Below are 27,083 nucleotides of genomic sequence, written 5' to 3'. Positions count from 1 at the left end.
ACCCTAAGTGCAGAATGTCACTTAGGCTGTAGTGAAATGAAAATGCTGTAATCTGTGAGATGGAGCAGGATTGGGCATGTAAGTGGGGAAGGAGCATTGTGGTTTTGAACAGGACATCGAGGTTGACTTGCCGTAGATTTGAGAAAGACAGAAAGGGAGCCTTTGGTCTTAGAAGGAGGAAACGTTGAGGAAGTTGGAGCAACAGTGCAAAGTCTGAGCAGGGGTGTGGCTGTGTGCTCAAGCCGGTGATGGACAGTCTGATGGTCGGGTGCCATTACTGTAGCAAAGTACCTCAGAGAATTGTGGTGACAGATTGTCTACCCCAGTAAAACTTATCTGGGGATCAGAGGACAGAGCCAGCCACCGTATTAAACATAGAAGTCAGGCAGTGGTGGCACATACCTTTAATCCTATCACTGGGAGGCAGAGATCCATCTGGATCTCTGTGAGTTCAAGGCCACACTGGGCTACAAGAGAGAAACAAAACCAGGCAGTGGTGACACATGCCTTTAATCCCAGGAAGTAATATGGCAGGACACAGAAAGGTATCTAAGGTGTGAGGAAACAGGAACTCGGCTTGAGGCTGAGGATTTTATAGAGGTAAGAGCGTAGCTGCCTTGTTCTGTTTCTCGGATCTTTCAGCTTTCACTCCAATATCTGGCTCCGGGTTTTTCTTATTAATAAGCTGTGGTCACTGCCACCAAACCAGCCTGGTTGTCGTAGGTCATTTACTCTGTTTCCATGTAGAACAAAATTAGTTAGATGGCAAATCTACCCAGTTTTAATTTAGCAGTTCGTGTTACAGAGAATCAAGTTTGTTTCTTTAAAATCGGCCCTCGCTATGTTCCCCAGGTTGGCCCAGGACTCTCAATTTTCCTGCCTTATCCTCCCGAGGGCTGAGGTTTCTCATGTCCGATGAGAGAAGAGATTTAGTTTTGCTGACAGTTTTGGAGATAACAGGTCATGGTTGGGTGATCTGTTGTTTGGGTCATCATGATGCTTTGAAACATCGTGGGAGTGTGTGGCGAGGGGACCCCCTTCCCATCATGCAGGAACGGGCTAGAAGCAACAGCAGGAGGGACCGGGGAGCAGTTTGACCTTCAAGGGCACTCCTCCAGGGAAGGCCTTTCATGAGACCCCACCTCATAAAGTTTACACTTTTCTTGGCAGGGCCGTCTGGGGACCAAGCCTTTTAAGTAGGGGCCTTTGCAGGGACTGTGTGGGGTAGGGATGAGAGTGGGGCGGAAGAGAGAAAGTTGGATAAAGGTAGCCTCACCTGACCTCCGAGGTCACTGTAAGCAGTTTGACCTTTATCCATCTTGGGGACAATGGAGAGCAATTGGAGTGTTCTGAGCGAGGACTGACTGATGTTTAAGGGATAAGACGGACTAGTGATGATGAGAAGCAGATGGCCGCAGAGGTGTCGGGACAGTTGTGCGTATCTGGGCAGGACACAATGGCCGCTTGACTGAGTGGTGGTGTGGAGTGGTGGGAAGTGTCAGGTTCTGAAAGTCAGGTCCACAGGACTGCCATGAGTGCCTGGGGTTGGTTCATTTCAACTGTGAGTTAAATAAAGCAAGTAGACTATCCAATGTGACAAGTTCAAATTTCCGCATTACAAAGTTAAACAAACTTGACCCATCATAGTACTGATTTCCCCTGTGTCCTTAGACTTGGCTGAAAAAGATAAACAGATGAAGTTAGCCGAGCTTGAGTCTAACACTGGCTTCACAGAAATGTTCTTCCCCACCCTGTTCAAGGCTTTTCTGAAAGGATCTTAATAAAAGAAAGCCCAAGTTGTGTGTTCTCTCTTACATAATGTTGATAGAAGGCCTGGACCGGAGCCAGGTCTTCCACTAGGGAGTCGTGCCATAACTTTCCATCCTAAATGTGTTGCTGACTAATCTCCGATTAAGCAAGCCGAGTCATGCTTCGCTGGATATTAAGCTGTCAGGGCATTAAAGTGAGCGCACGAGGTAGTCCACCGGGTCCTAGCAACAGTAATTACGGAGAGAGTGGGGTGTGCGATTCCGAACCCAACAGAGGGTCCCAGCCCCGTCCCTCCATTTGGCTTCTGGAGCTGTGGGCACTGCCACCCAGAGCCTGGTTGTCATAGGTCAGCTATTCTGTTTCCATGGAGAGCAAGCAGCAGAGACTCTGAGGTCCGAGGGACTAATAGAATCAAGGGCTAGTACTTGGAAGCAATTGTTTTTAAAGTGGTTTTACTAGAGGTATTCATTAGAACTGGGTAGATTTGCCATCTAACTTATTTTGCTGTCTACCCAGCATGAAATTTAAGGAATTAATCTGAAGTAAGAGAATAGAGGTGTGTTGACTGTAGCATTTATTAATTCTGTCAAGACGCCGATAAATCTTTCTTTGAGTCTTACTAGGATGTTTATTTTGTTTTTAAAGACTGTTTATTTTTATGTGTATGAGTGTTTTGCCTGCATGCTGAATGTGCACTGTATGAATGTCTGATGTCTGCAGAGGATAGGGGGAGGAACTGGAGATAAAGACAGTTGTTAACTGCCATGTTGGTATGGGGCACTAAACCCGGGTCCTCTGAAAGAGCAGCTAAGTGCTCTTAACCACCGAGCCCACTCTCCAGCTCAGTAGTAATATTATTATTGTATCTATTGTTAGTCTCTTTTTGTGACTGCAGATTCCACATGGGGTGTGATGTGTCATCATCAGGCACTAAACATAAACTCTGTGTGTGTATGTTAGGGAAGAAAGTTCTAGAAATAAATCCAAATGTGTAACCTGTAATTGGAAATAGGAAGAACTCGCTTACAAAGTTTGCCAGGAGTGACCTTGTGACTCTCTGGAGAAAGGTGGGGTGCTAGAGAGTTGATAGGGGACCACTCACATGCCTTCATTGCCTGTTCCTCAACAGTGTTTTCCTTGTGGCTTGAATGTTATGAGATTTCTCAGAATTTCCGTAATACTTTCTTATTATTCATAAAGTCTCAGAAGACAACTGGGTTAGCTTTCTACAGATTATTCCTGGAAATCTAGTTGCTCTCCAGAGCCAGCTCCTCAAATCTGACTGGGTGGAGATGAGTAATTTGAAGTCAGTGTTGACACATACTTTTTGGCACCTCAGTATTATAAATGTGGAGGGAACGCGGCTGGAGAAAAGCTACCATGCTCTTGGTCAGTATCAGCATGGTCCTGCTTTGTGACGCAGGCTGTTAGCATTTCTTTGGAACCCTGATGACTTTTTTTCTTAATTGAGAAAGACTGACACACTCCATTGCCCAGCTAAAGACAGCATTTACCGCCATCCAATCCTTAAACAGATGCTGTGAACTTCTTGTTAGAAAAATCACAATTTCCCCAAGTACGTCATATTTATACATACGCTGATTATCTTCTTCTGAACAACAAAAGCTGTTCACTAGAGTAAAGATTCTGAGTTTTATTTGTCAGATGGTAATTGGTAATTGGTAGTATTTTCATATAATTGAACATTGAAGCTTTGTTCTCTTGCAGGAAATTACCCTGGGTAATGTGTGTCTGTGGTATGTGTGCCGGGGTTCTCTGTTGGGGGAGGAGATGGAGGGGGCTTGTTGTAGTGTAAGATAACCGGGGGAAGCTAGTGGGCATTGGAACTAATAGTGCCAGGGGGTGTGTTATTTGAAGTAATTTATTTTTCCTTTAAGAAAGAGATAGACACTAATCATGGAAAACTAGTAGAAGAAAGATACTGTATAAATGCTAGATTCTTAATACGTAATTTTAATAATGTCTTTTTCATTGTAGAGTAATACAAGTTTTAAAATACCAAAATACATGTGGATATTAAAAAATTATCAACGAGATAGAAAACTTGGTCTATACATACATCTGTTACCAATGAACACACTTGTTAGCATTTAAAATACCCTTTCTGAATGATTTCTTCTTTTACCTATACACATTCTTCTTCTCTGAGACCATAGTACATAAAATCGTTTGTAATACCCCTTTGATGGCAAGTATATTAATTTCTCTCCATGCATTTATTTGTGCATATTTGACTGATAATGTATTGATATATATTTACATAACTTTTTAAAATACTGTAAGCATTTCTGTGATACACATCTTTGTGTTTCTTTTTTCCCCTCTAATGTAGAATTGCTATATTTATCCAGAGATTTTGCTTCATTATTCCAGGTCAGCCCTCTATACTTTGTATGTTCCTATCAATAATACTGAAGAGTTCTCCTTACCTCTCCATTAGAAATCATAATGAAGAGCTAGGGCCGTAGCTCAGTTGGTAGTGTGCTCGCCTGCCATGCTCAAGGCTCTGGGTTTGATTCCCAGCACCACATAAATGAGGTGTGGAGGCACAGACCTGAAATCCTAGCCCTTGGGAGATGGAGGAGGGAAATGAGAAGTTCAAAGTCAGCCTTAGCTACATTGCAAGTTGGAGGCTAGCCTGGGATGGTAGCGTATCCAAAAATACCAAACAAACCCAAACCAGAGCAAAGCAGTCCAAAGCATAGAGAATTATTCTCTCTTAATTTTTATGGCTATCATAAGCAAAAAAGCCTACTTCATTCTTTTATTTTTTTGTTTATAAAGTAAAAATCTTATGATCTAATTACTTAAAAATTGTCTATGTCTCTTTGTGTATATGTGTTCTTTGTTATATATGAAATAAATGAGCCCTTGAGGGCCAGGCGGTCTTTAGTTCCCTGAGGTATATGGCTTTGGGCATACTGTTTTGTTCATTAAAGTCAGAGAAATCGTGTCCATTGTGGGCTGGAGCTTACATGGGTTTCTAAATAGGTGGAAAGCAAATGTGTTACCTTTATTAGTGTATGGATACACTGTGATGCCCTGTGTGCAGGCGGGGGGTGGGGGGGGTCATGCTTGTTCACTGTTAAAATCCAGGTTGTTTGTTTGACTCAGCAATTTTCTTCAGAAATTTTTCCTGCAAAATTCTTGGACAAGCACATAAAGACACAAGCACAAGGATGCTCATGACTTTTAATAATAATATTAATAATAATAATAATAATAAATCAAAAAGCACCTTAACATCCATGAAGAAACTAACAAAAAAGACATTGTATGAAATGATATGATGTTCAAAATACAGAAATATGGTGGGTCTGTTCCTCATGCAGAGATGTCCAGGACAGTCTGTCTAGCCAGTCAGTCAGTCTGCATAATTAATTGCGCCCACACCTCAGCTCTCTTGGTGCAGTTTATGTGGACACACAAGTAGTTACCAGTTACCGCACTGGAGGCAATTGAGGTTTTGTGGTAAGTTGTTTAAAGCTGTTCTCTGGAGGCATGGGCTGGCTGGGTAAGGTGAAGAGGGTTGAGGAAGAATGAGAAGCTTTACCTCATATGCATTTTAATTGAGATCTTAATAGTCATGTATTTTCTGGGGAACACGCAATGAAATGTGGGAGACAAGGAAAGTACATTTCAATGCTGTAGAAACTTTAAACACTTGAAAATGTTACAGTGTGGCAAATGGCTCCTGGCATTCCCTCTGCCTAATAAGCTCAGGCCTTCCCGAAAACACCGTTGGATGTGAAGGTTTATTGTAGATACAAAGTGTTTTATTCACCCTGAGGTAGTACAGTGGGAAGAGGAAGAGAGAGGAAGGACAACAGGAATGGAAGAGAGGGCAGGCTCAGTGGTCACCGTAGATCTGGCTAGCTCTGGAGGAACCGGGATGCTGCTTTCAAAGAAGCCCTTCCAGGCCCCCAAACAGCTTGGCGCCCACGAGGCACTTGTTCTCGCCACTGATCGGAACCAGGTCCTCCTGAGCAGGTCCTTTGCCAGACCATCTTGTTACTCTTCCGGGTCATCAGTGACATTTGAAGATGTGGCACCCTGAATCAAATGCTTCAGATGGGTTATCCCTCATCTGAAAGGCTTGGGGCTAGAAGAGTTTTAGACTTAGATTTTCAGGAGTTTAGAGTATTTGCATATATATAGTGAGATATCATAGGCAGGTCTCAAGTCCAAACATGGAGCTCATTTACAGTTTGTCCATAGCTGAAGGCATTTTATATAACGCCTATAGTAACTTGTACTTGGAACACATTGGCTGGTGTACAAGTTTCTGTCTGATGTCATGTCAGTGCTGAAAAACTTGTGAGAACTGGAACGTTTGGGGGGTTGGATTTCGGGGCTAGGGATGCCCCGTCCATTACCCTTTGCTCCCATTGTATGCGTGTGCAACAGCCACAAGAGCCCTTCTTGCGCAGGAAACGCTGTCCTGAAACATCCGCGTGACAGTTGTTCCAGAGTCTCTGCTCCGTCTTTTCCCTAGACGACTTCCCTTCCATCTTGCTATTTCCCCATCTCTCCCGTCTCACAGGGTTCCCAGCCTGGTAGCTTGACCTGTATGTTCCTCCCTTCATCCTCGGATGCTTTCTTAAAACTGTTTGCAGGTCAGTGAAACTCTTGCCGAGGAAATTCTCGCCCATCCCTCAGGTTTCCGCTGCAGGAGTGTGTTAGTCTATAGGAATCAGAATTGCCCATGTTGCCAGCTCTAGCATGATGAAAGGGGAAGAGAAGAAAAAAACCTGAAAATCCCGACAGCTCTAGGTTTTCCTGGATGAGAGTGTTTTAAGGCTACTTGGACAGTTGTTAGGCATTTCCTGTAGTTATCCATTCAGATATGGAGATGGTGGTGAACCAGGAGGCCTGGGAAATACCTCAGGCTCCAGCAAGATAAGCTGGTATATACTTTTGAGGGACCACATCCCCTGAACCCTGCTACCTAGGGCCCTTCTAGAAGCAGCTGTTGTTTCTACCTTGTGGATACTTCAGAGAATGGCACCCACCCATCCTTGTCTGACACGCCCCCACCCCGTCCCCGCCCCACCCCGCCCCCGCCCCCGCCCCTCCCCGCCCCTCCCCAGGAGAGTTGTCCTTGGTGGCTGAGGTCTACCTGTTTCTTCTCTTCAACAACATGGATCCTGTTGTTTTTTTTGTTACTGTTGTTTCTAGCTGTCATCTGTCAAATTATTTGCCTGTTTAGAGCCGTAGCATATAGTGATTTCTCAGATGGTGTCATTTCCGTTGAGAGGATATTGGCTTGTATGTTTGAGTCACCTAATTAATTGACATCAACTTCAAAGAAGGAAACAGCCAAGACCTTGCAGATCACCAGGAACACAAGGGTTGTGAAAATGTGTGTTTGAGCAGATGAGGTACAAAAAGTTCCTTTCCAGGTGAATGAATCGGAAAAATGGCCTTCTTGCACAGACGAGGAGGCTTAGGGGCCTGGTTTGAATGGGGACTGGATTTTAGATGGTTACCAAGGCAGGGTACAATCATGCCACTGCTAAGTCTCTAAAAAATATACACAACAGACTCCTGTACTTTATGGCTACACTTTGCCTCACAATTTCCAAATTTCTGGTCTGGGTGTTCTTGGGTACATCCCCTCCACACCAAAGTCACTGCTCATTTGGTGGTCCTCTGTGGCTCCTTCGAATCAGTTTGATCATAACACTGATCCTATTGTAGAATATAAACAGTGGATTTTAATAAACTTATCGCTGAGCAGATATCACTGTGGTTTCTCTACAGAGCATTCCCACCACTTGATGAAGTTCCCTCATCCCCACTTGAAATCTGTGTCCACTCCTGGCCCCAGACAGCTGTCAGCCATCCTTGTCACGGCAGGTCTACCTCTTCTGGACATCCCACAAATGGATTTATCTTTGCTTCTTTCTCTCTAATCAGACGCACCAGTTAGTGTTCAGAAGCGTGATCCTAATTAGTCTTAGTAATAAAAACCTGGAGTCAGATATCGGGGTAAAAGCTGAAAGATCAGAGAGACAGCAGCAGCCACAGTCACCTCTTACCCCTCCAACTCCTGAGACCAAAAGTGGGCCGAGTTCCAGTCTCTGCCTCGCCTTATCACTTCCTGTCTCCTGTCTGTACAGACCTCCAGACCTCTGTGGTTAACTGGTGGCCAGCTCCACCCTCTGATCTTCAGGCAAGCTTTAGTTGTCAGAGCACAAACAAAATATCACATCAGTGTTCACTTGCAGTAGCTAGGATAACAGTGTCTCTTCCTATTTGTGATTTAGCAGCTCTTACTTTTATAGTTATTTTTGGTCTTTTGATCATTTCTAATCATTTTTAAACAAGGACTGTGGATCACTTGCCTCTGGAATTCACTCTGTTTCTGAAATTTCTGCTTACTACCAAGTGTTGAGTTTTTGTTCAGGGAGCATTTTAGATTGATGGCTTGCTTTGTAGACTATTATTACTCTCTGTTTTACTATGGATTCTTGGCCAAGAGCCTAGCATAGGGTTATTACATCATTACTGTAGGAAATTTAGTCTACTTGTATTTATTCGCCTCAGATAGTTCTCTAAACTTGCGAGGCCAAAAGCCACATTTCTTCAGTCTTCTGCTTCAGAGTTTCGATGGGGGCCATTTAGTCAGTTCAGTTGGCCCTGGGAGAGGCATGGCTTATCAGTGTTTCAACGTAATACTATTGACTTTGAACGTCATTAATATTTCATTCATGTGGTACTTGGCGTTTAGACAACACTGTTGATAATCATGCACACCAAGGCCTCTACTTCTTCTTTGTTGCCCGGAGTCTGAAGTCTCTTGTTGCAGCACAGGCTGGGAACAGGCCACTGCAGAAGCCCGATACCACCTTCCTGTCACCCCCGTGTCAAGGCAGAAAGATGTATGTAGAGTATTGGTTAGTGACATTTAGAACCTCTGTAATTTGTTTACTTTCTCAACTGTGATCTTTTTATTCTCCTCTCATATATTACATCCCAACCGTAGTTTCCCCTCCCTCCAGTCTCTCACCCCCCTCGACCTCTCCCAGATCCACCTTCTTCTGTCTCCCCTCAGAAAAGAGCAGGCTTCCCAGGGACATCAACCAAACATGACATAATATGCTACTATACGACCAGGCATATACCATCACATCAAGGCTGGATGAGGCGACCCAGCTGGAGGAAAAATGTCCCATAAGTAGGCAAAAGAGTCAGCGACAGCCCCTGCTCCCATTGTTAGAAACCCCATAAGACACCAGTCTACTCAGCCACAGCAAAATTTAGAGGACCTGGGTCAGACCCCCACAGGCTCCCTGGGCTCTGCTCACTGTAACTTTTTCGAGCGTTTGTAACCTTTGGAAATGTGTTCTTTCTCTTGCTCCTCTGCCGTATGTGAGCATCATCACAACGGTTAGGCTTAAAGCAGACACCAGTTTCCTCGGCCCCTTGCTCTTCTTCACTAAGTCATTCTGCAATCTGTGGTGACGGTCTAGGGAGTTGCCAGTAGGACCAACAGTGGCTGGCCTTTTCCTGTGGAGTGGGCGTGGATTTGCCGTGTAGCCCACCAGATGGGGATCTTCACTGTCCTCTCCACCACGGGGAGACTAAGGGGAGGCCAGAGCCCCTTGGAGTTCTGGCTGTTGGCATGGGTTCTGGAAATTACCTTGTCCGGATAAGTCCTGTGATTGCCATGTGCCCACATATACCTGAGGTTTCGTTTGGTCTGGGAGTTTGTAGTGATTAATGCTAGACTCTTGCTATTATCAAATACATTTTAATTTTCCTGTGTGTGCTGCTTATGGCTTTCAATTCTGCAAATAGAACTATTTGACTAAGGTCTTTTCAATTTTTACCTAAACTTAATAGAAACAAGCAAGCACAGCTCACATTTCAGGGCTGGGTAAAGACTGAGTGAACTCAGAGAGAGGACAGCTTGCTTTGTGTGTCTGTGAAATGTCTTCCTGGTGAGCTTATTTTAAAATGCGCTCCATTGAATGAAGACTCCAGATTGCTGGAGAGTCTGACCCTTCTTGCTGTACTCCAAGCTTGAATTAATTTGCTGCTGAATTGATTTGTAAGTGGCAATTACCTTATAAAACTTTAACTTTAGTTTACTTTTTTTTCCAATGGTTCCAAAATTGGAAACAATGGGATTTAATTCTCTGAGCTTTGATTTTATATTTGTCCTACACTGTCTTCACTGAAACTAAGATCAGTATTGATAGTCAAAGAGGGATTGCCTTTGTCTGTTAGCTGTCTTCTATTAAGCATGCCAATGGCTTTAAAATGCAAAGGCATGGAGATCTTGTGCTTTCATGTCTGGAAAGAAAGCAGTTTCTTGAGTGTGTGATATTTGTGTTGCTGTTGTTTTGAGACAGGATCTTTCTGTGTAACCCTGGCTCTCCTGGAATACTCCATGTAGACCAGGCTGACCCCGAACTGCTTGTTTAGTTCTGTGTTGTGTTCTTCCAGTTAAACAGTAAACTAATGCAAACCGGAAGGAGAGTGTAGTCCCCCCTGGCTACAGCCTGGCAGAGCTGATGTTCTGTGTAACACAGAGTCTCTTTCTGTGGTGTGTTTTGCAGGTGGGGAGTTTCAAGCGAGAAATGACCTTCACATTTCAATCAGAGGACTTGAAACGTGACTCCAGTAAAAAAATGTCTCACCACATGTTCCCACTGGCCATGGAGGAAGACATGAAAACAGTGGACACCAAAAAAGCCAACCGGATCCTTGACCAAGAGAAAGAAAACACTCGATCCATTTGTCTCCTCGAGCAAAAGCGGAAAGTGGTTTCCTCTAATATCGATGTCCCTCCAGCAAGGTAAGGCTTGGTCCTCATTTGGTTCTCTGTTGCTGCAGGAAATGGGTGGAGAGCAGGCCGGCTCGGTCTTGTCTGTTCCACCGACTTAGCAAGAGTTGTCCGTCAGGTTATCTGTTTCTCCTGTGAAGCAGGACTGATGTGGAAGCTGCCGTAGGTGAAACTGTTGTAGTCATAGAAAGAAAGTTACTGGGTCTTTGACAGATGTACATGCAAAAACATTAACAAATGAAAACACACTGTGTAAGGTTGTGGCATTTGAAGGCAAGTGTGCTCAGATCCTAGGGGAGGGTTGGCAAATTATCTCTGTAAGTTAAATTTAGCCTCTTTGTGTGGACTGTGAGATGAGAGAAGTTTGACAATTCAAACCATTTTAAAAAGGTGACTTTGTGATGCAGGCCGTTGGTGACCTGCAAAGTCTTCCGTGTGTGAAAGTGTTCAGCGATGTCTAGTTGATGTCGTCATGCGTGTCTTTTTAAAGATTTGTCTCAGCGAGGGAAATGGCTCAGTGGGTAGAGTGTCTGCCTTGAAAGCGTGAGGACCCGAGTTCCAGCCCCTAGAACCTGTGCACGGTTGCATGCAGAGCTGTGCACATCTGTAATCCCAGTTCTTCTGCAGTGCAGTTGAGAGACGCCACAAGTTCATGGGCAGCTAGCACGGTGTGCGTGAGGACCAACACTCAGGGTGTGTTCTGATGTTCACACGCACTCTGTGGGACACATGCACACACATTTGTGTGACAGATTTATAGAGTTTGTCACATTCTAATTTTCTTTCAACTCGTTTTTCTCGTTCTCTCACACCATCCACCTGACCACAGTCCCTCCTCCCGCCACTCCTCCACGGCCCCCGCCCCCACTTCCCCTCTTCCCTTTCTTAAATTAATTAATTAATTTATTTTTATTTGTATTGGTGTTTTGCCTGCATGTATGTCTGTATGAAGATGTCAGATCTAGGATTTACAGACAGTTGTGAGCTGCCATGTGGGTGCTGGGAATTGAACCCGGGTCCTCTAGAAAAGCAGTCAGTGCTCTTAACCACTGAGCCATCTCTCCAGCCCTCTTCCCTTTCTTTCAACTCTTACCTAGTGGTACTAAAGGGTATTCATATGGCAGAGTGGAAACAGAGTAGAACACACACACACACACACACACACACACACACACACACACTCACACACACACTCACACACACACTCACACACACACACACCACACCACCACACCACACACCATACACATACACCACACACACCACATCCCCCACACATAACCCATACACCACACCACACATGCACACTACATACACACACACACACACACACACACACACACACGCACGCACGCACGCACACACCACACCACCACACCACACATACATACACACCATACACATACACCACATCCCCCACACACAACCCACACACCACACCACACACTCACACTACATACACACACACACACACACACCATACCACACACGCACACACACATACACACACACACTCACACGCACACACCACACCACACCACCACACCACACATACATACATACCATACACATACACCACACACACCACACACAACCCATACACCACACCACACACTCACACTACATACACACACACACACACACACACACCATACCACACACACACACACACACACACACACACACACACACACACACACACACAATACACCCGCCCCCGCCCCCACCTATCATTCCTCTTCCTGATTCTGTGTCCAGCCTCACCCCCCAGCCTGCACTCCCCCACTCCCACCCCCAGCTGCATGCCCTGGAATCGTTTTGTTCATCCTCTGTCTCTGGACTAGAACAATGCCTAGTGCCCTTCCAGAGGGTCTGTGAGCACGTGCCAGATGAGGAAGGAATGGGGGTGCTCTATCTGCAAGGCAGGTTGCTTGTTTTTAACACATGTACTCCATTTTGATGCCAGAAAGGATTACCATGAAACTTTGTAAGCAATTGCTTGAGAAGTCTGGCAGTTAGTCACATGATTCCTGACAGCTCACGAGGAAAGCAGTACCTGTGGGCTAGGAAAGAATGACCCCTCCCACCTGCTCACGTCTTGTGGTTAGCATTTTCTTTGTCTTCTGTATTAAACAGAGGGCATATCTTCTCTAGGAAATTATGTGTTACTCTATCCAGCTGCCACATCACCAGACTTTCTAAAATTATAGGCCTCTTGGTTTTCTGTAACCTCTAATTGCCAATTTTGTGTATCTCTTACTTCAGTCCAACTGTTTATTATTATTTGTTCTTCTATGATTTTTGTATAAAATACTTAATTAAATTATTAAGGATTAGATTTTGTTGTGGCTTCATTGTGAAATGTTTCATAGGCCCTGAAGCAGGTAGACACGTTGATTCATATGTATGTTTGGCTAACTCATTTGATAAATGACTTGTTAGCAACTTGAAATGAGAAGAATTGTGCTTTTATGTTCTTCCCAAGCCTGTCAGAAGAACAGTGTTTGAGAGGTCAGGGCTGACTTGGAGTTCTATAGGACCTACCTTACACACCGTTTCCCACGGAATCTTTCATATGTAGTAAAAGACCTGGAATTAATTACTTCATATTCTCATAGGTTGTTGTAGGGTATAGCTTTAGTTTGGTTTTACACAAGGTCTCATGTAGCTCAGGCTGTCCTGAGACTCTCTGTATAGCCAAATATAATCTTGAGTTTCCGATCCTTGTATCTTCCCCTCCTAAGCGGATTGTCGGTGTATGCCGACCGCCATGCCCAGTTTATGCCGTGCTGGGATAGAACCCCAGGCTAGTGTGTGCTAGGCAGGCACACTCCCAACTGAACCACATCCCAGCCCTGTATATTAGTTCTCTAACGTGATTTCACCTCTAGTTCCTTCTAAAAAAAGGAGAGGAGGCAAGGCCTTTCGCTTTTCTCTTTTCCAATGCTGGTCTGCAGAATGTTCGCTCTCTGCAGCCATTAGATGTACACAGAAGCACACTGCTCAAGCCGGGATTATTGTGAGCTTTTAAACAGTAGGGAGAAAATTAATTGGGTTTTTAAATCATCAATATGTAGAAAAACACTCCCCCCTGACAAGGTATAATTTAGATGAATTAATCTGCTATGAGAAGTGCTAGTTAAAGTGTCATAGTTTGGGCTCTGCACTAATACACTTGTTTTCATTGTTGCAGCAAAAATGTAATCATCATAAACATGCTAACACTTGGTGAAACAAATTGCTTTTTTAATTAAATAGTCATGAAGGAATCAAGTTATGCAAAATAATGTAATTCTCAAACATTTTCTTCTGTTTGTTTACAGTCATTAGGTTATTTAGTAAATGCTAACTTTTGACTAAATAGATTGATATTTTGTTATAAGGAAACTTTCAATCACACGGTAGAAAGGAACAAAATTTTTCTTTCTGCTTACTAAAAGGAAATATAATTATAGCTGTCAGAAATATCTGTTGATGTTTGAGTAAATCTGGAGTGTAGTGAAGTGTATTAGAAGAAGGAAGTCTATATATCTGTCATTAAATATGACCTGTAATTAGTATGTCTATGTATGTGTAATCCACACGTGTGTGTCTCTCGACACAGTTTACTACAACTCATTCTCCTAATTCCAGACTTAATGTTTTGGATACTCCTTAGAGACAGGTGGCTGATGTAGGCTACAGCGCTCTTGGGCAACTTAAGATTACCTGTCGTGTTTCTTGTTTAATGTTCCCTGTGTTCTTCAACTCTCTATAGTTTATAGAATGGAAACTTGAAGTTTATTCCCCAGAGTTCATACAATGAAGACAGTCGGGGTGTGTATGTTAATTGTCCATATCTCTAGGGAGGTCTGGGAATCCTGCCCACCCTTGATCTCTATGGCCCAATGTTGAATTGTCTGATTTCGTGTTTTGCCTTCATCACCAGGTATCTAGTGAGTCCCTGCTGCTAGTTACCTAGAACTTGTTAAAACATGAATGGGAGAAGTGCTCCCCTCCAGTAGCCTATGGTGCAGACAGACAGATGGACACGTAAATAGCTAAGTCCAAGAAACTGTTTAGTACGGTCTGCCTTCTCATCAGAACTGGATGAATTTACAAGTAAAGAAAAGAATGCTAGGAGAGTGGTTGATTTCATCTCCCCATTTCATAGCCTGCTTTTCCATTTTCAGTGCCCCTTTGAGGATAAAGAAGGGTAGAATGGAGAAGGAAAAACTTCAACCCTGTGGTCTGTTTCACAAATTTTTACAAAATGCCGCTTTTCTGAGACCTGTTTGAAGGTTGCTGGTGTCAGAAAGTTTATTCCCCCACCTGTGCTCAGCTTGGCCACCTGAGAAGCAAGAGCCTAGGCAGAATTCAGCACACAAGCAATTTATTAGGGGGAATGCTTGTGGGGAGGTGGGGGAGCAGGACAGCGTGAGGCTGAGCCAGCGGGGCAGGAGAGTGGGAGGGTGGCTGGAAGTGTGCCAGCAGCCTCATGGCCCATTAGGAGGACTGCCCCGTGCCTCTGCTGTGTCCTGACCTCTGCTCGGAGAAGCTTGTGGTTCTTGGGACCTAGGCAAGTGCAGTAGATGCTTCTGGAGCCCAGCTCTGGTCCTAGTCAGTCATCGCTCTTGTCATGGCGGCCTCTCCTGCCTGGAACACTGTCCTAAGTGTCCTCTGCAGTACAGGCTGGAGCAGGGGCTGGCCTCTGGCAGCCTGGACGGTCAGTGCAGGCCACTTGCGGCCTTTCTTATGCTAGATAAGCAAGCTTCATACGAACAAAAGTAGTAATGGCTGCTGGTTCAGGCACTAGAGGAAAGGCGTCCCTTTTGAGCTACCTCCAGTGGGCAGAGATGATGTTAGGAGAGCCCCTTGCTGTGGGGGCCTGGCCAGTGTGGCCTGATTGGTTTCAGGAGGAAGTGTGTTTCTTAGGAGGGAAGTGATAAGGAACATTTGAGAATTGAAATACTGGAGTGTTTCTCATTATCCACGTCCTTCAGTGGATGAAGCTAAACCTAAGAAAGTGAGAGCCGGTGGAAAAGCGTGTTTAGCCATGGTGACTGAACTCAAAGGCACCAGGAAGGAGTTGATGCTCCCCGAGGAGATGGCAGTCTCTGAAGATCATTGTCTCTAAAGCCATGTCACTTAGTGTGCTCACATGCCTGGTTACAAGAGACCAGACTCGGCCTCTGCCAGAAGCAGTTGTTGATTGAGAACAAGGAATTAGCTAATTAAGTATGAACCCCTACATATTTTAAAGGTGTCTCCAAGAGGAAATACAAGCTTCATTCTCTTTCAGGAAAGGTGAAGGAAATAGGGTTTAAGAGTACAGACAGGAATTCAGTTAGTCCTGTTTCCAGGTTTTATCCACACTGTAGCTACAGCAGCGCTTTACAGTTTGAATGTGAAATGATGCCCCATTCATGGGTGCGACACCTTTTCTTCATCCCTCCTCGGTTGATGGCTCTCCGGAGAGGCAGGAATCAGATCACACTGAGTTACATTGGTTACGTTACATTTTTAAGTGATCAAAAAGATTTTCTAGAGGGCAGTGCTAGGCGTTCGTTAGGAAGAGCACTTTGGCTGTGTAGAGTGGGATAAGCGGGACAGGAACGGACACAGGAAGACCATTCGGGATGGCACTGCATTAGCACAGGACGGTGTCCTGGGAGTTAGGACTGAAGTGGAGGGTCCGGATGAAGAAGCCGGCAGCTGAGCTCCAGCTGGAGGTAGAAGGGGGGCTGCCGCTCGGTGTGAGACACAGAGAACAACCTGGCTGCCTCGACAGGGACGGCTTTCATGTTCTGTTTTGAAACTACCAGTTCATTCCCAGGGGCCGGGGGAGGCTGGAGAAGCAGCAGGTCAGAAAAGAAGACAGCGGGGTGAGCAGGGTGAGCATCCACGATTGGGCTTTGGGGCATCTAATGTGAGAGAGGCGTGTAAGGTAGTCCACAGACCCAGGAGCAAATCCAGCCACCAGGCATTCAAATGAGAGATGCCACGGTGAGGCATTGTAATTCCCACTTCATAAATGAGTGGGAAGACACAGGAATGTCAGGCAACACACAGGAGACCCTGCAAAAAACGACATGGGAGTTTCTGGCCCCACGGGGATTTTTTTTTTTTAATCATTGTCACCAGTGTTTATGGGAGATTTTAATAATTCATTGTCCTTGTCAACTGTGATGCCATAAAATAAGTGGACGATCTTGGTACATACTAACACTAGCTCCCTGCCTAACCTCTAAACAAATCCAGCAGTTAGGCAGACACTGTTTGATCATCTAGACCAGTGGTTCTCAACCCTCCTAATGTTGCAACCCTGTACATCAGTTCCTCACACTGTGGTGACCCCAACCATAAAATCATTTTCGTTGCTACTTCATAACTGTAATTTTGCCACTGTTATGAATCGTAATATAAATATCTGATAGGTGACCCCTGTGAAAGGGTCATTCAATCCCCCAAGGGGTCTCGAACCACTGATCTAGAGCATGATGTTTGTTCTGTTTTTGCCAGACATTGCCTTTTCCAAGGTACTGATGGTTAAATTTGTTGGATTTCACCCAAGCAGCAATTACAATTTGCTTATTCAGAGTGATAATATCTAATTATAACCCTAACACCAAAGCACTCTATTACCAAACCAGTTATAAAAGGGAAAAGAGGAAAAATTAACCCCAATATTCCTAGACCTAAGGGCAGCACTTTATCATATGACGATGATTAGTTCGCCGTCGGAAGAAAACAAAAGTATCGTGGTGCTGATTGTTCTGTGGTGTTCTGAAGCCAGCTGTTTGTCGCTTGCTGGATAAAACGGAATCATCTTCTTAGATGCCAGGCTGAAAACCATGTAGTTTTAAGAGATCTTCAGAAACTTGTTAGCCTTTAAAGATCTAGTTCAGCATTTGACAAGTGGTCGTGTGTGTGTGTGTGTGTGTGTGTGTGTGTGTGTGTGTGTGCGCGCGCGCATGCGTGTACTTTGAGAAAGGGTCTCATTATGTGGACCAGGAGATCCTCCTGCTTCTGCCTGGGGGGTGGGGGTGGGGGTGGGATTAAAGGCACATGCCAGCCCATCCTGCTTCTTGTTCTCCTTTGAGTTCAAAGTTAGGCGGTAACCTACTCCATCAACCATGTTCTGTGTCACAGGGAAAAACCCAGAGGCAGTTGGCTGCTCTTTCTAGCATTCTTCCAGTGTCCCTTACAGCAAGGTCTCCTGTAGTAAGTTTGGAAGTAAATGAGATAAAGCACAGTTTCTGTCATTTATTTGTTATTTGAGATAGGGTCTTACTCTGTAGCCCAGGCTAGCCTTAAGCCTGTACCGGTTCTGTCAGCACAGCCTCCCCAGGACCCGAGTAACAGATGTGAGCCACCATACCTGACTTCAGAATTGCTGTCTTCTGCGTCTGAATCTCCATCAAGACCACCAGTTCCTGCGGGAAATATTTAATGTTTCATACACACATTAGGAATTTGCCAGGTTGCCAACTCTGTAGCTAATATGAGACCACTGAGAAAGGTCGCTTTAACATTTTAAAATGTTTTAAGCACATTTTCTTTAAAAACTATACATATATTGGGAGAATATAATGTACTCACACTAATGCTGGGTGACTTGTAGCTGTCTAGGGACACTGACCCCATCTCTATAATTAGAACAAATATCTTTTTCAGGAAACTCCTTCCTCCCCACCCTGCTTGTCTACAGTTTCAGAAATTCAAGTCAGCGAGTAACCGTTGCCTCTGTCTGCTACACAGCCAAAGTGCTGTGTGGGATCTGTACACATCTGTCCCACTGAGCTGGGATTAGGATGCTTAAGCCAACCAGCAGATCAAGATTAGCTAGGACAATTATGCTTTCTAGAGTCTTCCGTCACCCACTGAGTCAGAACCTTCCAGGAAAGACTCAAGATCTGAAACCACACTGGAGAGGGAAGTCATTCACGCCCTGTCCTTACTCAGGAGCAAAATTTCATTGAGGAGATTGCTGTGGTTTCTGATTGTTATTTAAAATACAGCTATCTCTTCCTGCCAGATGCTCAGGATGATCTCTGAGATTCAAATGTAGATCTGCTGCCCTCTGCTCACCAGCAATGTCAAGGAAGCTGGTGAGACAGAGAAACCTCCCAGATAGCGAACACTCCCTCTCTTTAACCAACAGCAATGCCGGTGATGTGGCCTTCATTTTCTGTATTGGTAACTTAAGAAAGCCTGTGTCTTGTGACCAAATTGCCTTACAAATTTCATGTGTGGGGAGGGAGGGAGAGCAGGTAGATATGGGTGGATGTGTTTTTAAAAAGAACACTACACTGTTCCTGTGCTCATTTTAAATATAACTTATTAAAGCCACCATTTTCCAGTGACTGTGCACTACAGCCATTATTTATGAGTACAGATCACCACCGAATTAGAATATGCCACCTGTGGAGAACTGCATTTTGAATGTAGAACATTAGGCTCCTCTCTCTGGATCAAACTGGGTAGTTAGGAAGCAAAATTGTGAGGAGGCAGAACTCGAGAGATTTGCAGGCATCACATCACTTCCAAAATGCCCTGTGTAACTGGCAAACCCTTCCATGGAAATGTCTCTGGTGGTAAATGGGGAAACTATCCAAACCTCTGGTGGACCAGAAGCCCTGGGGCGGGTGGTCCTTGTTGTACTGACGCAACAGGGAAATACCCCTCGGCACCCGGGAAAGCATCACATCCTCCGTGGTGCCATAAATATCGTCTTCATCTGCAGAACTGGTTCACAGGGAAATTTATGCAACATTTGTTTTCTCCTTACTCAAGTTCAAAACTTGAATAGTCGGGTGATACTAGTAGTTGGATTCTTTTACCTCCACTTCCTACATGGCCTGGCAGCAGGAATTTTGTACTGTTTTTTATTGTTAAAAGGCAGGTGATAAACAATATATTCTGGGTTTTGGTTTTGCTTTGTTCTAAGAATTATACTTGAAGGACCAGGGATATGGCTCAGTGGTATAATGTTTGCCCTGGGTTCAGTTTCTACAGTGCTCAAGTAGCACTGTCCAAAAGAAATAGAATGGGAGCCACACATACACGCTCACAACTTGTTTTCACCACATATGAACAGGAAAAAGATTAGCCGAAATAAGTACTAAATTTAACCCAACACACCCCAAGTGGTTTTTCAACACGTGATGAAGTTATTCAAGGTGTTTTACATTCCTTTTGGCATGTTGTAGCTTCAGAATTTGCCCTATGTACTACCGTATGTGGCAGCTCGGCCCAGGTACCTTCCAAGTGATCAATGCCGTGTGTGGCTGGCGATGACCGAGGCAGCCGCAGAGCCTGAAAGGGAGGGGTGGGTTAATTTGCCGTTTCATCCTGAATTCCTGCTTATTCCCGATCCACCAGCATCTCTCTTTTCACTTCTTCTACTCCAACACACACGAAGAAAATGTCTCACCTACGCTGATAGGAGTGGAATTCTCTCTCTCAGTATCAGAGCGTGAGGGCTGGGGGAGGAGTGTCTGGGTGAAGAACACTCAGTTCACTTCGAGTGGTTGGAACTCAGTAGCCTTAGTTGGAAGTCTTCGGCAGATTCTGGTGTGGCCCCTGACAGGTGATACTTTGTGTAATTGTTATGAAGCTGTTTGAATTCCGTCTGAGTCAGATGGTAAGCAGACGTCATCCCAATTCCAGTTTTTTAAAAACATGAAACCAGCTTCATCTCTAGTGTTTGAGAGAACGTCTTTCGTTACTGCTGGATCCCATTGCCCCCACGGTAGTGACCTTTACAGAAGCACACATGCTTTAGGCTAGGTCAAGGCACCACACCAGGCATCTGTTTATGCTTTTTCTTCCTGTTATACAGCAGTAAGAAAAGTTAGACAGTGCATATGACTCTAAAACTGGGAAATGCAATAAATACATTTTCTTAAGGACCCCCGAGTTCAAGGGTTTCCTTTGGTTCCTGGCTCCACTGTTAGTTACTGCAGCCTTTAAATATTAGCTCCTCCCTCCCTTTCGTCTAGTATCCTGGTTGGGGAATTAAGGGATAAAGTTTGAGAATTAAGGTTAATGTGGGATACTTAGAGAACTTGATTTTTATCTTTAGGTAGTGATAACTATTTAGGTGAAGTCCTTTGATTGGCATCGTAGAAAAGCGCTCTGATATCCTGTAGGGATGAGAAGGTGGGAAAGATGGACACTAAAAGCAAAAGAATAGTTAAGAAACACCTCTAGAAACTTGAAAGAGGGCTAGAGAGACGGCTCAGTGGATAAGAGCATTGGCTGTTTTTCCAGAGGACCCGGGTTCAATTCCCAGCACCCACATGGTAGCTCATAACTATAACTCCAGTTCCAGGGGATCTGACACCCTCATACAAAGACACGCAGGCAAAACACCAGTGCACCTAAAATGAAAATAAGTCATTTAATTTTTTTTTTAATCTGGGAGAATTATGAAACCTTAATCGAAAGAGAACCCAGGCGCGTAAGGTGCAGACTGCATGGAACAGGAATGGAGCTGATGGGGAGGACACTGGAGGGTCGTGGAGCTCAGAATGACTAGGAATTCTAGCCCAGGCATCTAATTGGAGAAAGTGGTTGGTGATGCTAATCAAAACAATAGGTAACCCAGGAGCGATCCAGAAGAAAGTAGATGTGGGTGGTGGGAACAAGGTTTAGAGAAAGATATGTGGGGTTTCAGGGGCCCTTAGCAAAAACACGATTTAGTGATGTTTCTTACCACAGCCTGGGCAGTAAGTCTGTTTACAGAGAACAGTGTGCAGACTACTTTAAATAGTCAAGTGGTAATGTAAGAACTTGCACTTAGAGATGCTGGCTACTGTAAAGTATTTTGTTTAAATACCAGCCCGTTCAGAACTCCATATTCATATTTTGGCCGGTCGTGATGTGAGTTTCACATGCATGCCTCCATCTAATGAGAAGATACTGATTGTTCCTTTCCACTTGGGATGCGTTTTAACTGTGTTTGGTAAACATTTGCGTCTTGAATGGAGTTCGTGACGTCATCTTTCCTAAATTACCCCTGCTCAGATAAAATCCATCCCATAATAGACTTGGTGGATTCTTCTGCTCCTTTCTAAGAAAACACAGCTTGTAAGTCATATGCTTTTTCCTGCATCCATTTTGCTATTGTATTTAAAATATAGGAAGTGTGGCTTTGTTTGCAGACTGTGAGTGTCCATCAAATCTAGGTAGAAACTTGTATCTTTCTTATTTGGGGTTTCCTGCACCGGGATAAGAAATCTTTAATGGTTCGGAGTGCTGTCACATTTAACTGAGTTCTTCTGAGGCTGCTGAATAAAACAGACTGGATCGTACAGGCCGGGAATGGTGCCCTGCTTTTGAATGGATGTTCTTTCTGGCCTCAGGTGGTAAGCACATTAACTCCATGGCTCTCAAGATGTCACCTCAGTTCGCCATAAATGCGGTATAGTTTCACAGGCAGGTAGTGTTAATGATGTCAAGGCCGAGAGTGTTAGCCAGCTCCTCACATCTGTCAGGACAGGCAGGCCTCGGTGGAGCTTGTAGCCACCTGGTGCCTCTTAACCATGATAGATGGCATCCCCACCTGTTGCAAACTACTTAAGAACCTGTTCTCCCACGTGCCCATCTTTAGGCTTACAAGTTTTCTTTTTGGTTTGTTCCTACCCAGCAGTGCAGTTGTGTTTCCACATCCCTGCCCATGTGGCAGCCTGAAAATTCACACCTGGAAATTTGTCCTACTTTGCTTTCCATTGCTGTGATGCCATACCATGACCAAAAGGGAGGGAGGGGTTTATTTGGCTTTCACATCTGTCACTGAGGGAAACCAAGGTAGGAACTCAAGCAGGGTAGGAACCTGGAGGTAGGAGCTGAGGCAGAAGTCATAGAGAGGGCTGTTTACTCACTTGCTCTCCATTGCCTGTCCGGCCGGCTTTCTTTTATAACCCCGAACCGTCTGCCGGAGGATGGTACCACCCAGTGAGCTGGACTCTCCCACGTCAGTCACTCATCCAGAAGCTGCTTCGCTGACCTGCACACTGACTGACTGATGGAGGCATTCCCTTCATTGAGGTTCCCTCTTCCCAGATGACTCCAGCTTGTGTCAAGTTCCCAAATAACAGATCTGGAGCTGAAGGGAGGCACTGCCACACATCTGAAAAGAATGCATTTGCAATTCAGCACCAAAGTGCCAAACCTCGAATTTGCTCATACTCGGTTAATAACTCCTGCCCTGCTTTTCGTACACTAACACAAAATAAAATTCACGATGTAAAAAATCCACTTGCAGCTGCAGAGGGACGTCATTTCAAAGACTGAGATCACGTGAAGAGTGTGTCTGCCTCTGAGAGGAAATCACTTAGGAACAGAACCGGTGGGTGAGAAAGGTCTGCTGTAGAGCCCTGCTGCCTTTTGGTCTTAAGGAATCCGACTTTGTGTCATCCCACACACACCTAAATCCTTGGGGCAAGGCACTCCCCACGCCTTGACCCCTGGGAACAATCTCAGCTGTGCCTGTCAATGCTCCAGGTAACTACCGGGTCTCCTTTCTCAGAGTGCTTGAGTCTAAAGCCAGCGGCACACCTGGTCTCTTTCTTTTCAGACTGGGGAGCAAAAATGGTTTGGGCTTGATTCTTTGCAAAAAGATGAAAGAGAAGCAAAGGGGAGGTGGCTCAGGGAGGGAGAACACGTGTCCTGCAAGCGTGGTCACCTGAGCTTGAATCTGGGCGCTGGCCAAACAGAGGATGCACATGCACTGATCTGTGATCCCGCTCTGTAGGGGAGGGGGATAGGAAGATCACCGTGCCTGCTGCCTGCCAGCCAGCATCAGGGTCCCTGAGAGGTCCCATCTAAAGGGAGTAAGATGGAGAGTGGGAAAGGACACCTGACAGCTTCCCCTGCCCTCCACATGCGTATACAGGTGTGTGCACACTGCAGGCACACCACACTCTCACATGCATACACACACACACACACACACACACACACACACACACACACACACAGCAGAAGCCTTTACAAATATTCACCTGTTCCCTTGCCATTTGCTCCTAGCATTACTAAATTAGTATGTATGGTCAGTGTCTCTGCGTAGTGGATAGAAAGAAGTTATTCTCATTAGTGATTAGGTTTTCTGTATCTCAGCTACTCTGAGAATAAAAGATACACAAAGCCGAGCTGACCATTGTAGCTAACTAAACTGGCTCACGTATTGTTTGCTCCAAATATTGGCTTGTCAGCGGGCCAGATCTTTGGATTGCATGGTTAATTTGAGCTATTTCTTGGATGCCCAGGTAGAAGTAACAGTTGTGATGTGCTGTTCAAGGCCTTGTACATTTAAAACCCATGTTTTCCCTTCATTATTAAAAAAATAACAATAAACCCCTCACTGGAGAAGTGTTTGCACAGCTGATGAACTGAGTCCCTGGCTAGTGATTTTGAGGCTTTCCTGTCTCTTTCGTCTTTTGTATGACAAATAGTAGTTGACAGACCACCAGAGTGTGGTACCTAGGGTTGTCTCCTACCCTCTCGACGGGAAGGAGGCCAGGCCAATACATCGGTAAGGAACAGGTTCACCTAGCTTGTCACTGATGTGCGTGGTGTCTTGGGGCTCACCCCTGTGTTGCCATCCTTGAGAGTGGAAGGATGTTATTATATTGGGGTTTCAGTGCTTGCACTCACTGTGGAGACGTATCCAGCTAAGCTGAGCTAACATCGGCTTCCTTTGGTTTCAGAAGAGAAAGTGCATCGGTTTGAAAACTGCTTGATTGCGTAGCAAAACTGTAGCATGCAGTTTCTGTCTCAGTTCTTGACGTGTGGGGAACTGTGCAAGAATGAGAAACGATGGCTTGATGTATGCACCGTGTCCAACTAATGCCCCACCCAGAGTGACCCAGGGTCGGTGGCTTTGCTCTGTTGTGTGTCAGCCCCAGTCAGCATCAGGCAGGACTCCTTCATTCTCCTGTATTGGTAGTTGGATATGAGGGCTTTGCCTTTGTATTATTAAAACTCCACTTGGTTTACTTAGCTCCAGCCTTTGTGGGAGTGGAAAGGGAACATTGTTCCAAGAACAGAAACGGTGAACAGGAGCTTTGATGCTCAAATGTTTGTTGTTTTTTGTTTCCTACTCCCTGAGTGATTTAATCATAGTGCTTCTAATTGCTAACATTAAAAAGCCACACAAATGTTCCCACCGTGTACTGCCCCGGACTGCAAGGGCAGTGGGACTCGGTTCTCTGATACCTGGGAGGTGTGTTGCGGAGATACTGTGTGCCATGGTGTAGCTGAGCGTGGTGCTTGCAACACTGTGCCAACGTCGAGCTTAGATCTCCGAGAAACGAGCTTTGTGAGCATCTTGAAAGTCACCTGCTTCATCCCCGTTATTTAAGAGATGGGAAAACTGGAGTGAAGGAAAGCTTCAAGTTTGCGTTTGAATAATAGACTCAAACATTTTCTGGAAGCTGTTTTTTAAAATGTTACCACGTTGTCATTCACAAGGCAGCATTTGGCATCCACTGTGCGTGACTTTCTATCCTGATGTGCTCAGAGTCCTTCTTGTAGAAAGGAGAAGCGGCCGCTCCATGCCTCAGCCCAGGAAAGCTGCCGCCTGCCGGGGATTTTTCCACTGAGAAGGACGCTTGTCTGGAGTCAGAACTCGGCAGTGCCGTTTGACGGTGACAGTGGTGATGGAGAAGGCTCAAGGTGGGAGGCAGTCACAGACAGAAGCCGTGGGTGGTGCGGTACTTACTCTCCGCCGGGGCCTGAGAGCCCAGTGGGCATCCTCGGGCAAGGTGGGACAGTCACAGATGGAATCACGCCCGTTTCCATGGCCACCTGACCACGGAGGAAAAGCCCGCCACGGCTGGAGTAATCTTTGTCTTTTGGAATATGTGATGCTTAATCTGAAGAATGAAGCACTACCCACCCCACCCCGTGAGTGTGTGTGTGTGTGTGTGTGTGTGTGTGTGTGTGTGTGTGTGTGTCCATGTGTCCGTGTGTCCTGCTCTACCGGATTCCACCTCATTGCTTTGAGGCAGTATCCTACTTTCTTCTTCTATTGCTGGAATAAAATACTCTGACCAAAGCAACTTAAGTGGAGAAAGTTGATTTGCGCTTACAGTTCAGGGTGTGACCTTCGTTTGGGGAAAGAATATCAGCAGGAGCACGAGGCCTGCCACGGGGCACCTGCAGTTCAGAAGCACACATACCACAGAGAGAATGGGAACTGGGGCCAGGTGGCTATAAAACCTTGCCGCCGCCGCCACCACCACCACTACTGCCATCACAACAAAGCTCCGTCCTGTCAAGGTTCCATAACCTTTCCAAATAATGCCACCAGATGGGGCCAGAGTGTTCAGACACACAAGTCTATGGGAGACATTAAACCTTCAAACTACAGCAGACAGGGTCTCCCACTGAACCCAGATCTAGGCTGGTGGATATCAATTCCCAGTTGTCGCCTGTTTCTGCGTCACACACGGGGGTTATCAGTGTATATGGCCACACCCAACTTTTTATGTGGGTGCTAGGATTTGAACTCAGGTCCTCATGATTACATAACAAATGCTTCTATCCATTGATCTAGTTCTCCAGTCTTACACTCTGTCTTATGGACACTTGAAACAACTGAACAAACTAAAAATTCATGACGAAAAGAACCAGAGGAACAAGAAGTTGGTTGTGAGACTGCGTGTCCTAGAAATGCCAGAGCCGCTACTGCACCCGTGAAGTCTCACCAACATGGCTGTCTAAACATGACCTGACAGTACCAGCAGACATGCTAACATGGAGGCGAGAAAGCTCATGTGGTCTCAGCCCGAGACAGCTACCGGCAACCAGGGACCGCTGAGAGCGGGAGAAGCAGTCTTCCTAGGGAAGAGCACACCAACAGGTCATCATCCAGTTCCAGATGACCAGCCCTGAAAACATGCATACGAGTAATGCTATGTAGACTGAGCAAGTGGTGTTTACGTATTTGAGAACATGCACACACACACATGTAACAACAGTTAAGGAAAAAGAAGCCACGAGACAGCAAAACAGTAATAATCCTACGGTGAGAAAGATGGTGTCTAGTTTTATGTTCAACTCTCAACTCTCCAGGACTGAGTTGTCTCTGTAAAGTGAAATCACTCACAGATAACGTGTCCTGTGGCTTGATAAGCTGTCAGTCAGGTCAGACTTGGGCTCTCCATGATTCCAGAAACCATGAGGTGGTTGATGGCCCCAGTGACTTGGTCCTGCAGCAGTGTCGGGGTGGACTCCCTGCATCAGCTAAACGCCAAAATGCAGTATGTCAGCTAGAGCAGGCATTTGGTCACGCCAGTCTGCTCTCCGTGTCCTCCAAAGCTGCAGCATAACAAAGCCTGGTGTCCCCAGAAAAAAGCCTCAGTGACAAAGTGGGTTCCAAACTGCAGACTTCCCCAGAGGTAACTAGCCCATCTGTGAGCAGGTGGTAGAGCAAATTTGGTTTTTGCCTATTTGAGTAATATGACATTTAATTTTTATAGTCCGATAAGTTAGTTAGAGTTCCGTCACA

The 27,083-nt window shown here is 45.2% G+C and overlaps 1 protein-coding gene across 1 annotated transcript in view; it reads left to right on the top strand.

Annotated features, from left to right (window-relative positions):
- The window catches only part of Znf704 (zinc finger protein 704), a 200,323-nt gene that overhangs the window by 41,540 nt on the left and 131,700 nt on the right, over nucleotides 1-27,083 (top strand). Inside the window, exon 2 of the mRNA XM_076563795.1 lies at nucleotides 10,359-10,597. Coding sequence (XP_076419910.1) covers nucleotides 10,359-10,597 — 239 coding nt within the window. The remainder of the gene's footprint in view (nucleotides 1-10,358; nucleotides 10,598-27,083) is intronic.

This window comes from Peromyscus maniculatus, chromosome 2, assembly GCF_049852395.1.
Source record: "Peromyscus maniculatus bairdii isolate BWxNUB_F1_BW_parent chromosome 2, HU_Pman_BW_mat_3.1, whole genome shotgun sequence".
Taxonomy (NCBI): Eukaryota; Metazoa; Chordata; class Mammalia; order Rodentia; family Cricetidae; genus Peromyscus; species Peromyscus maniculatus.
Note: the sequence above shows the minus strand (reverse complement) of the source record. Positions and strands in the feature narration are given on the sequence as shown.